The following is a 12,532-nucleotide window of genomic DNA, read 5'->3' as shown; positions in this document are numbered from 1 at the left end:
AATTTTCAAATGGATTTCTAAGTGGAAAGCAAAACGAAAACCACTAACTCAAGGTCAGTAATTAGAAAACTTCCCAGAGAAGTTGTGTCTCTGCCAATCTGCCATGGCAAGTGGAAGGTCTTCCGGGCAGAAAAGGAAACAGCAGCCACAAAATGCTCTTAATGGTCACAGAATAATCAGGAAATGCAGGAAAACAGTAACACATCAGAGGTCCACCTCAGGAGACCTGCAGATACCACGAAGAGCAACATATTGGATTTCGAAATACACAGAAAATTGACAACATTCAAATTGAAAAGTAATTGGAAATGGCTTTGAGGCGTTGATTAGAAGACTGAAGTTATCAAAAGGTTAACAAATCTGATAAATGCGTAGAACATAACAGATTGCAGTTTTCAGCAGCCACAGGAAATGGCTTCCTTTCTTCTGGTTATGCGTTATGAGTAGCTCTTCAAAGGTAAGAAAAAGCTTTCCAGGTATCCGCACATCTGCTTGATCCACATTTTCCAGTGCAGGATTATCCATTTCAATTGCCCCATGCCAAGTCGCAAGTCTTTAAAATTATCATAGGGCCCAGAACATATCATTGCCTATTTCCATTTCCATTTCCATGCATTTCCTGGAGCTGTCTCATAAAGTTCTTGCTTGAAGAAAAATGTGCGCCGTGCGTCATCTGCCACTGCTCCCACATCTGGGAGCAACACAAATTTATAGACTGGAAATTTTCAATTAAAGGACTCGCGTTAGACAACAAACTAAATGTTTTCCGAGGGCCACAGGTCCACGCCCTCAATCGGGAAACATTTAATAAAAGGCCAGACACACGGACGAACGGACGGGGGGGAGTGGCGGACAGAGCAGAGTGAAGAGATGGTTAAATTAATTGAAATCAACATTGATTAATGTGGGATAAGAACAGCGCATCAACGAAGCCAAAGAAAGGCGAAGAAGGGTTGAGGAGAGGCGCCTCCAATGAATGGGTCTACGGACCGCAGTGCTGGTGCAACACGCAACGTTCGGTCCGTGGCACTGACGCTGACACTCTGCCACAAGTTCAGTCTTTGCTTACACTTTAATTAGACCGCAGCAACAAACGTAAATTGCAGTATCGCAGCCCCCATGCCCCACTACTAGTCTTCTCGCTCCCAGGAGGGATGGTGGCTCGAACGTTTTTATGGGAAAGTGATGAGATGCTCGGGACTCGGGGAGTCCGGGACACGCCTGTGTGCCTGTGAGCCTGTGTGCCAGGTTGACGCATTTACCTTGTCGCAAACTGAAAGCAACAAGTCATTCTCCCACATGCCGCCCCCACAGCCAATCAATGGGTTTCCTCCGAGCCACTTGCGTCAATGGCAGAGATGGAAAAAATGTATAAAATGTGAAAACGGGGTAAATGGAAAAATGAGAAAATGGAACGCCGAGATTATGTATGTGTGGACAAGGCTTCAACGCCACAAACTGTAAAAACAGAATCTGTGGATGGGGCTCGGCCAGGAATACTCTTTTCAATTATTGCAGGGTATAGCAGCCAAGAGGAAGAGTGTAGGCCCATATGTGTAGTGCACGAAGACTTGGGAGGTGCATTGTAATCCAACTGATGAGACGTCGGTCCAAGGTCTCCCCCAGCCAACCCCCTGCCAGGCGCAGACGTTGATTAACTCGCGCGGGGCATTCCACATTTTGCAATAAACAAATAAATCATTACTTTCAATAAATAATTGCGATCTGCATACGATCTCGATCGAGGCGTTCTTGTTCTCAAAGTTCTGCGTTCAATGACTTCACGTGACAGTTAAATAAACAGAAATCACAAGTGCGGACACACGAAAGTCTTACGGCGACGTGAATGATTGTGTCCGTGTGGCCAAAAGCCATATGGCTCTAACGAAACCCCCTAGCACTCTGTGTCTCTCTATACATATACGTATGTATATGTATATTTATGTATGTAGATCGCCCCTCTTGATACAAGTAGGAAATCGTCGCTAAAAAGGTTTCCCTTGAGTTTAACTTTTGACATTAAGACCATTTGCAGAGGCAGCAACCCGATATGGTCAATGATATACGAGTATTGCTCCTGCTGCCCCTGGTTCTTTGCAGTCCAAGTCCCCAGTTTCTACTTAAGGCATAAATTCGCTTAATAATTCAATTGATAAAGCCATACTTTCATCCATTTTATGCTCTTGTGGCTCGACTGGGTGGGTTGATGGGTGTAGCTGTCCCGTCGACAAAAAGCTGTTGCTCTTTTAAGAGACTCTCATTAGGATTTTCGATTGAGCAGTTGGGCTTTGTGGTTTCATATGATTTGCTGTCCATTGACATTTTTCACTTCAGATCCCCCCCTTAGATTCGTTTTTCTGGCTAGACAAATGATTTGCTTAATATATCGCTCGCTTTTTTCTATCAAAAAGGAAAAACCTGCTCTGCTCTGCTTGTGCTGCCACTGCAATGGTTCTGGTTATAGTTAGCCGATCTATCGACTCCACTCTCCTGCTACGATTATGGACTCCAATTACGTTTCAACTTCAGCTATTGAATGTTTTTTTTCCTCTGGCTGAAACTCGTTTTGGTTTCATAGTCGTTTCAGTGGCTTGTCTCTGGATGAAATTAACCACAATCATGGGATGAGTGTGTCCAAGTAGCGAGCAAAGAGAAGCTCCGCTAAATGGCTAAATGAGTTTGTCAATATTTGTGCACTTTGAACCGCAGCTTCCGAGAGAGACAGAGAGGGAGAGAGGGGGGAAAGGAATGTTGGTGTGAGTCAGGACTGTAATGGTGTGGCAGAAACAGGTACCAAAAAGCCAAAAGGCGTTGTTGGATCTTTTGAGTGACGGCAACACGCAGCACACAGATGCACAGATACATGGATACACCTACATACCATCTTTGGGCCTGCAGCTGATGCTGACGCTGAAGCTGTGGCTGAAGCCTGAATCTGACTTTGAGGCTGACTTCACCGGCTCTCGTTTGGTGCAACATGCTGCCGCATAGCATAATTGATGGCACAGGCAGCACACGCTTAAAAGGAAACTTGCTGCACGCTGCACAAATGTAGCCCAAAAAAGGCGTTGTCATCGTTGTTGTTGCTGTTGTAGCTACTGCTGCTGTTGTCATTGTTTGTGGCTGTTGCAACATATTGCAAGAATCCACAGCATTTCGCTGGAAAAGGTCTGTCTCCTGCTGCTGCTTCAATGCTGCATCATGTGGCATCATTAAAATCAACTCCGATTCTTGCCAAAATGTCAAATATTTTTCATTTCCTCTGGCTTTCTCCCTCACTCGCCCTATGTCTCTTTCTGACGGGCCCCCTGCTGCTGCTGTTGCTGCTGCTGCTGCTGGGGGGCTCAACAAACTGCCGTTAGCTGCCACATACTCACCGAAAATAAATAAATCGAAGCGGAATTGTTTTTATATATGTACAATATGCTCTTGATTTTTGTTTTCTGTTGTTTTCGGTTGTTGCTGCTGCTTTTGTGTTGCTTTTGTATGTATTTTGTTGTATTTGCTGCTGCAATCAAAAGCGCGCGTCGAAGCACGAAAATGTGATAATTAATACAAAACACAGAACACAGAAGAAAGAACAGCAACACAACCCGAAAACAGAGGCAAAAATGGGAACGAAACAACACGAAGGGAAGGCAATGAATCTGGGTCAAATCCAATTGCTTTTTATATTCTTTTTTTTTTGTGTGTTGTTTATAATTCTTTTGTGCAGCGGCAGCGGCAGCAGCAGCAGCAGCAACAGCAGCAGTCGCCCTTTTTCACATTACGAGACCTTAGAATTTATCCCAACAATTTTTCTCTAGATGCTATACATTTATTTATGCACTTCCACCGGACGTTTTTCCACCCTAGACAGTTTCATGTACGGAAAGTATGATCTACGAGTGAAGCTGCATGTAACAAAAAATATCCATGGCGTATGGAAATCAAAGACCATAAGAGATGCAAAAGTGTCTATATAAATAAATTTATGTACTCAGATTACCCGGATAAATGTTTGACTAGAAATCGATATGGAAAGATATTTCATATTATTTAAATTAAGTAATGAAACATAAAATGGTTGCACCCATTAACGAGCGATAAAGGAAGTTTTATTTATACAAACAGCAAAGAAAAAGTACACTTGTAACTCCATCATTATGCACTTCTGCGGGAGTACTGGGTATCTGATAGTCGGTACTACTCGACTCGCTCCTTCTTATTTGTTTTGTTCGAAATTCTCGTGGATTTATTGCACTTTTATTCATTCTACCGCCCCCCACCCGCCTCCCTGCTCGCGAGGAACCATTAAAAACCGTTAGGCGAAAGACAAGGCGAAAAAATCTGCATACTAGAGTGTCAGCGACTCAGTGAGAGCTTGTGTGTGTATGTGTGTGGGTGTGTGAGGAGTGTGAATTTCCCCTATTTCGGCTAATGGCTGGACGTCCGGCTGTCCCATACTCTCTGCCCCGTCGCCGCCATCTATCTACATTTGCCTGTTCGTATTATATCCATCCTTTTCTTGGTTGCACTTCCCCAGTGGAAGTGCCGTTCGCCGCAGATAAAGCGAGAAACTTTCCACACATACACTTGCACACACACACACACACACACACACACAATAACTGTAACCGATTGTGCAATTCCGATAATGCATTCGTCTTCCATTTTTTTTTTTTTGTCAGCATTCACTTCTTGATTGATATGTTGTATACATATTTAAGTGTGTACATAAATATGTACGCATGTACATATGTACATATGTACATAAAGAAGTCTGCATTTTATGAAGAATTGTAGCTATCAAATCCAATCGATGAATGAATTTAGTTTTCGCGGACTATAATGCTGAAGGTTCACAGGTGCACAGAGAGGTTATTCTTTTGTTGGTTTTAGGATTCCTGCCTTTTTGAACATATTCACACTCTCCTTTCCTTACTTTGCCATGAGTTATCCTGTTCAATTTCTTGTGGCTTGCTTTTGTTCCCAACAAATTTGCCAAGGATTTCACCAAGGTACATAGTTATCATCATCAGGCGCCGCCAGCACCTCTGCCACCTCTCTTGGCCCTTGGTGTGGCATGAATCATTGTCATTTCTAACCCAAAAATTGTAAAACCGCACAACGGACATACCACGAGTGCATTCGTATTCTTGTGTGACAGCGATGACTGAGATTGGTGTCCGCATATCCGCGTTGGCGTGCAGGGATTTGGGAAGAGAGGGCTAATGTGCATGCAGATTGTGTCTCAGTCTGTTGTCTCCAGTTCCCTTGCGCAGACTGTCAAAATTTTGTATGCACAACAAATGGCTCATACCATAATGATGGGGATAAAACAGAGTAAAGAGAGAGAAAGACAGAGGAGGGAAATCAGCATAAATGCATCAATCATGCGTCGCGTGGGCTGGCCAGACGATGCCAACTCCACGATTCCACTCACTCACTCTCTGCTTTTCCCTCGATTCCCCTTCCTTCTTTTTCCACAATGACATTAAAAATCAATCAATGGCACATAAAAATTTATGAATTATACTATAAATACAGCATCAATGATAATGAGAACGGAGAGCCGAGACTATGTGCTTTTGTTGGGAAAGTATTCTAGTGGCTTATCTGTGCGCTGAGTGTTTCCTCTGGGATTCTGGAACTGTGTCTGTTATCAGCTTTTAATTAAGAATATTAATCGCGTATATAAACAACTGACAATACTTCCTATTTACTTTGATTTCTGTTTTAGCTGAAAAAATCACGTTTCTATGGAGATACCACGTACAAAGGGGTATACACGCTACAGAAGGAGCACGTGCCTCCACGGTGCATCTATAGAAAGATCTCTGTGGACATTTTTCAGCTTAAAAACTAATTCGCATTTACAGGATAATCCCCATCTCGCTTCCATCTTCCATAGACTCATTTTATGCTTATTTTTCCTGCAGCACTATTCATTGGCATTCGCGTCGGGGTTTTTGTGCATTCCGCATACCCTTTTGGCCAATGCAAATTGGGAATTATTTGTTCTTGTGCTCGGCTCGAAAATATTTCCGCTCTTTGAATTTCAATGCGTGCAACAACAGCCACACAGCCGCACACACACAATTCCACACAAACAGGTAGGTGTGTACGTACACTACTCGCTGTTTTTTCCATTTTGGTTTTGTTGTTTCCCTGCTCCTGCTGCTGCTGCTAAAAAGGATGCAGGATTTTTCTATGGCCCAATGCAGTTACCTACGTGACACAATTAAAAAAATAAATATAAAATAAAACTCCACTTTGTCCATACTCTTTGCTGGAAGGATAGATGCAACTATGATAAAATCGGACTTGATTTTGGCAGCACTCATAAGGTGAGAATTCTACCAAGTACATGCTGGATCATATGTTTGTACATGTAGTAGATATAAAAGCTTTCAAAATCTGTCATAATCTTTGCATAAGCGAATGGATCTGCAAGGGTATCTAATGTTTCAGCTACAGCTTTTGACAGAAATCTCTCTTGTTTTATATGGAAAGCGAAATTTAATAAAAAAAAAACAGAAGAAAATAAAAGCTCTTATGACGACAGGTTGCATGACTGACCAGAAAAATCCTTTGATTAAAGTTGTTGTTGGTTGCAAAAAAGTGGTTTACCCCCTTTCGAAAACTGCTCTAATTAGGAAAAGAGTTGTACTAATATTATATTATAGATCAGAGTAGCATAAACAAATAAGTAAATATTAAAAATCGAAAACTGTTAATTAAAATCACAAAAGATCCCCTGATATGAGTCAAAGATACTTTGTATATTTTAATAATAATTATGCAAGTTCATTTAATAATATTAAGCAACAAAAGCTAAATCCTATTGAATTATTAGTCACAGATCGGTAGCTGGTTAGCGGAATTTCCTGCTCTCGAATCGTATCGAATCGTTTCAGTTAGCAGATTCTGCGGCTCATTAACGCTTTTGCGCACACAAGTGCTAGTGTCAAGCGGCATTTGTCACTGGGATAAACAGATATTCGTTATTTGTACACCTCTGCTCTGACTGACTGACAAATTACTTGTGTCTTAAAATAATGGTAATTTATTCCAGCCACAAACAACAGTCAGCATTGTCAACGGAAATATCTTTTATTGTAATTGATAATCACGTTAATGTGCTACTCAATTTAAGCTTTCCCCTGTCGCTGTTGCAACAGTGAATCAGCAGCATTTTGTGTTAATTAATAACAGCACATTTAATCTGTTTCAAGTCTCGGATCTGCCCCTCTTTTCCTGTCTCTGATTATGGCATATGAAGTTGACATTTATACGATCAGATCTCCGTATCTCTCCCTCACTCTCGTTTTATCTCTCTGGCGCACCAAGAACTGTCATATAAGCCCTATTTAAGAGGCATACTTTTATTGGTTCTCCGACTCACTGCATTGTGTTTTTGAGTGCTACCCATAAAACCGATCGAATTGGAAGTTCTGGTGGACGGTCGGGCGCTGCCCGTCCGGGCCTCTCCTCCTACCAGGAAGCCATAAAACAATCAACGAAAATTCTCTCGAATGCCCCCACTCCATCAGCGGCATCAACTGCATTAATTGCATTCCCAAAGAGGAGGAGGACGAGGGAGGTTATTGAGGAACTGCCTTCCATTCTGACAGTTTTGTAGGCATCCGACAATGGATCCATTATATATGAGTAATGCGAAGAATGTTTATGAATAATTTTAATACTGTTTATGGGTTTCCTTTTTGGGGAAATGGGAATGGAATGGATAAAAATATGTTTCACACTTTCACCAAGCATTGATAAGGATGGAAATATACTGAGGAAAAAATATAAGCTGAAATCCAACATTTAAAGATTAAAACCAACAGAAAGAAGTATTTAAAAATAAATACTTTCTTTTCCAATGAAAAGACAAACAAATTCCATATGGAATCATTAAAAATTCTCTAGCAGAAGAATAGAATCCACCTGTTCCCACGATTCAATATTCATTCTAGCTCTCTTTGTATGATCAATCCCCTCTTCTATATATAGGAAGTACAATATATGTATGTGTGTGTATCCTCTCCCGGCATACAGCAATCACCAATTATTTGAGTACACAAAAAGTTGGACTGTCCACAAAAGTCTGTTGATGACAAGACGACTTCCTTCTGGAATTCCTGCTCCATTTCCATGAGTTTCGCCAATTAGAATTTTGCGAAAACTTAAAAGTAAATTGGCAACAGTTTGTTAGGGCTCTCCTCTGTCCCTCTGCCCCTTTCCACTCTCTGATGCACCACTCTGTGCCTCCAGAGTCGCAGTGTCTCAGTGTCAGTGGGAGCAAGAATATGTTGTACATATGTATTTATGTATGTATGTATATATGTACATACATACATACATACATACTGAAGTGCGTGTGGATATGCAAATGTGTAATTTGTGGTCTGCTCGTGTGGGCAGAGAGAGAGAGAGAGATAAAGTTAACTTCACTTTCTAGTACAGTATTTTCCGGACAACTTCCGCTGGGGCATGCAGTGAATGCCGTGACCCTGCTGCACTCCGCAACGTCTTACTCCCCCTCATCCTCTCGTCGTTTTGCCTCCCGTTTTCATCATTTCATTTGATTACACGCCACTCATAAGCGCGACAGCGACTGCGACTGCCAGTGCGTGAGTGTACGCGAACAATTCGTTCACAGTGTGTGTTTGTGTGTATGAGTGCGTTTATTGAACCGGGCGGGAGGCTATGGCGCATACGACAGCGCCTAGCTGGCGACACATAGCCGCCGCCAGACGACGACAGCAGCATCGTCGTGGCAGCGGCTTTAGCTCTGTTCTCAGTTCTTTCTTAGTTCCGACGTTTCACTCTCTGTTTTCGCTCTCTCTACTTACTGCTACTCCCTACAATGCTCCATATGTACATATGTATGTAGCTGTATGCATGTATGTATATTATATGCTGCACATGTATGTACATATGTATGTGTACCCCACTTTATATGGCACATATGTTTGCACACCCACCAATCAAGCGGCGGATGGGACATCCACCCATTGCCTTCGATATCCTTACTAAATAAACAATATGCGGGCACCAGACGGAGGTCGACCGACCGCCGTCTTCAGTTCGCACTCTCCCTGTACCATTTCTCCCGCTTTCTCTGCTCTTCTCCTTCATTTTATTCTTTCATATTTTGTTGAGGAAGAGACCCTTCCTTCCGCCCTTCTTCGCTTCCTTCCAATTACCATTTTCGCACTTTAATAAATGCCAACTTTCGAGCCGACTGCCTCGAATACGTAAACAGTAGTGCCATCCTGTCCGCCCAGGCCGCTGTCTGGTGCCCCAGCTGACTCATCGGCGAGGGGTTCAACGTCCTGGCGCGCCTTTAAGAACATGCCACGCCGACTCCTTGGCACACACACACACAAGGGCAAAAGAAAGGAACGAAAATCCAAGAATAAATTGCTCATATTTTGTTATTTTGATTAAAAAGGCGCCCGCGCTCATTAACTCTATCCACACACAAGACCCGACCACAAGCAAATGTCCTATCGTGGAGCCACATACTCGCGCACACAACTGCATCGAGTGCCACTGAGGATGCAGGCCCCGCCGAAACAATAAGCGTGCATTGTGCATGGGGGCTCCACACACTCGCCACCCAGACTGAAGAACGGACCGAAGGGGGATGGGCTAGGGGGTCTGGCCCTCATTTCTTGTACCAACTGAATGCACACACAGCGAACAGTGCGTTACAGTGGTATAACCCCGCTGTTATTCCACTGCAAATGATTTGGATTCGCTGTACGTACTATAATTTTCCATAAGTTAACGGAATTGACACGAACAAACGGAAATTGGTGACGTTACAACATTATGTGTCGTCTTACAATTCTGACACGCACTGTACGTGGCATGTATAGACCATTTTGGGATTTTGGGGTCAGGCCTATGAGAGGCCGCTGCAGCAGAAGCAGTCTCGGTGGGGGCACGGCGTCCGCTGCCTTTGCATTCGCTTTATCTTGATGGTGTGCCCCTGCACCCCGCCCCGACGCTCTGCCTGGAATATGCATATATTCCGTACACGGACATGAGGGAGAGAGCGGAATGAATGAATGTCTGCCACAGCAACTGCCACTGGATGTGCCACTGCAACTGCAACTGAAACTGCAGCAGCAACGAGCATTCTCCTGCTTGCTGCATGTTGATTATATTTTCAGCTGTTGTGTGGACTGACCTCCGGCTGCACGCATTTTCTCTGCCTCTCTTTCTCTATTTACAATATATATTACTCTCTCTCTCTCTCTCTTGTGTTGGAAGTATAATTTTGGTTTCTTTTCCATGCAGATCCATAATGGTTAATTATTTATGTCACTGCACTGCGGCGATTGCAGCAGTTGATTTTTCTTAACTTTTCCATATTCTGAATAAATATTGAATGTTTTTGCACTGATTGCGAATTGTGTCAAATGTTGCTTCAGCAATTCAATCACCAACTGATTGCTTTCATTTAAGCTTTATTCAAAATGGTATTTTTCAAAGATATTCATCCCCACATGAGCACACTATGGATGGTGGCAGGAATTATTTTTGTTTTGGCTTTGGCTTTTTTGCATACATTAAATACAATCCACAGCCCACACTCACCATAAGATCCTCAGAGATGACGCTCTTTGCCTTGCCGGCTCGCCTGCTCTGCAAGTCGTTCTGCTCTGCCGTGGGCGGCTGCTGCTTCTGACGCTCCTCTCTTACATGCTTATGGTGGTCGGGGAGCAGATCCTGGATGGCGTTGCATGTATGTGCAACCAGAACAGCCAGCAGCAGCCGGCCGCCGACACATGTGTACCACATTTCTTTTCCGTTTTGTTCTTTTCGCTCTTTTATTAATTGGGACAAAAAAAACTTTTCACTTTACTTCACTAAGATTTACTCTCTTTTTCAGAGCTCTTTTTCGGACTGGAATTAAATTCGGTGTTGGACTAGCGATTCGTAATTGTAAATGAACTTCTTTCACTTTTTTGTTTGTTAATTCTCGTTTGGACGCGGTGGCGAGGGTTGACACACGCGCAGTGGCACCAGCGCCAGTGTCACAGCCAGCTGCAGAACAGCAACGGAAGCAGAAACTAAGCGCGGTAGCAGTGGGGGTCGGGGAAATGCTTTGTTTTGTTTCGTGTTTCTTCTTCTTTCGGGTTTGTTGTGGCCAACTTCTTCGTCTGCTTTCCAGCTGTTCTTTCCTTTTGTTCCTGGAGCTCGTCCCTTTGTCCAGCTCGTCTTCCCGTTATTCCTTCAGCTCTCTCTCTGTCTCTTACTTCTGCTCTTTCCTTAACTCCCGCTCCTGTTTTACATATGACGCACACAATGTGTTTCTTTGGAAGGGGCAAAAGAGGAAGGAGAACCAGGGCTGGTGGTCGCACTATTGGGAGTGTTCCTGGTGTGGCGTGGTGGGGGAGCCTTGTGTGTGCTGGTATAATGGATTGAATTTAAACTTTGAAAGACACACGAGACGACGCACTATTAAATACACATTAGCTTATGTTATTCCATTCCTGCTTTCTGTTGCAACAACAATAACACAATTAAATTGGCACGCGACGCATTTACAAAGGAGGAGGGAGCCTTTGTTGCTTGGAGCACCTTTACGATCCCGATGGATGCGGATTCCAGTGCCGATCCGAAACCCACTCGCTCTCACACACGCACACGACACGCACACGCACACGTTGACGGATGGCTTTTGTTTGCCTCACAAAAGAAGAGAAGTAGGCGGCGAAACACTCACTGCCTGCAGCAAGAACAACGAAAACAACATACGCCTCTCTTCCGATGCGTCTTTATTCGTATCACGGCGGTATGGCTTTATTATTCCTGCATATATGTAATTCCTATGTGTATATCAAAATCGCGTTTATATTATTTATGTTTTATTTCGCGTTACAGTGCGGCGGGTACACCGCTCCGCGCGAACCGTCGGGAAAGAGTGTGACTTGACTGGAAACGACTCCGCTGGCTTGCCTGCCTGACTGCCCCACACTCTTTCACAATTAATTGAGCGGAGAGACAAAAACGGAAAGAGAGAGAGAGCGCGTCGGAGATCAGAGACCAAACACAGAGAGCATGTTGTAATGCGCTGATTAACTAAGGATAAGACGGATCTTTTAGTGCCATTGTTGTAACTCTCTACCTCTCTCTCTCTCTCTCTCTCTTTGCAGTCAAAGTGATTAAGAGGCAGCAGTTTGGAGAGAGAAGAGATCGATGTGGGTGACACAAAGTTGTATTTATACCAGGTGTGTATTTCCCGCTCTCGCTCTGTGTGTCATCTGTGTCTCTGCCTGCACTGAAATCAAATTAGAGACTATCTCGAGGAGCTCCACACCTTAACTTGATTCGCCTTGGGTGATACCGTGTGTCGTTGTTTGTGCATTGGAAACCTACTTGGAAGTCCGTGGTGGTGCGAGTCTTAACACGTTTATGCTAAGACCTGGCGCCACTTGTGGCTTGCACAATGAACGGAGCTCTGAGTTCGGAGCACGAAGCAGATGATGGCCAATTTTGATCACCCTGTCTGCTGCTGCGGGTTAATAAT

At 43.6% G+C, this 12,532-nt stretch overlaps 1 protein-coding gene across 1 annotated transcript in view; it reads right to left on the bottom strand.

Moving 5' to 3' along the window:
* Positions 1-11,930, bottom strand: part of LOC117890354 (matrix metalloproteinase-2) — a 73,960-nt gene extending 62,030 nt beyond the window's left edge. Inside the window, exon 1 of the mRNA XM_034795146.1 lies at positions 10,597-11,930. Within this exon, the coding sequence (XP_034651037.1) occupies positions 10,597-10,800 (204 nt within the window). The 5' untranslated portion in view covers positions 10,801-11,930. The remainder of the gene's footprint in view (positions 1-10,596) is intronic.
* Positions 11,931-12,532: the final 602 nt, after the last annotated feature.

The sequence above is a fragment of the Drosophila subobscura genome, chromosome E (genome assembly GCF_008121235.1).
Source record: "Drosophila subobscura isolate 14011-0131.10 chromosome E, UCBerk_Dsub_1.0, whole genome shotgun sequence".
NCBI classification, from domain to species: Eukaryota; Metazoa; Arthropoda; class Insecta; order Diptera; family Drosophilidae; genus Drosophila; species Drosophila subobscura.
The sequence above is the reverse complement of the archived record's forward strand: the minus strand, read 5'-3'. Positions and strand labels throughout refer to the sequence as shown.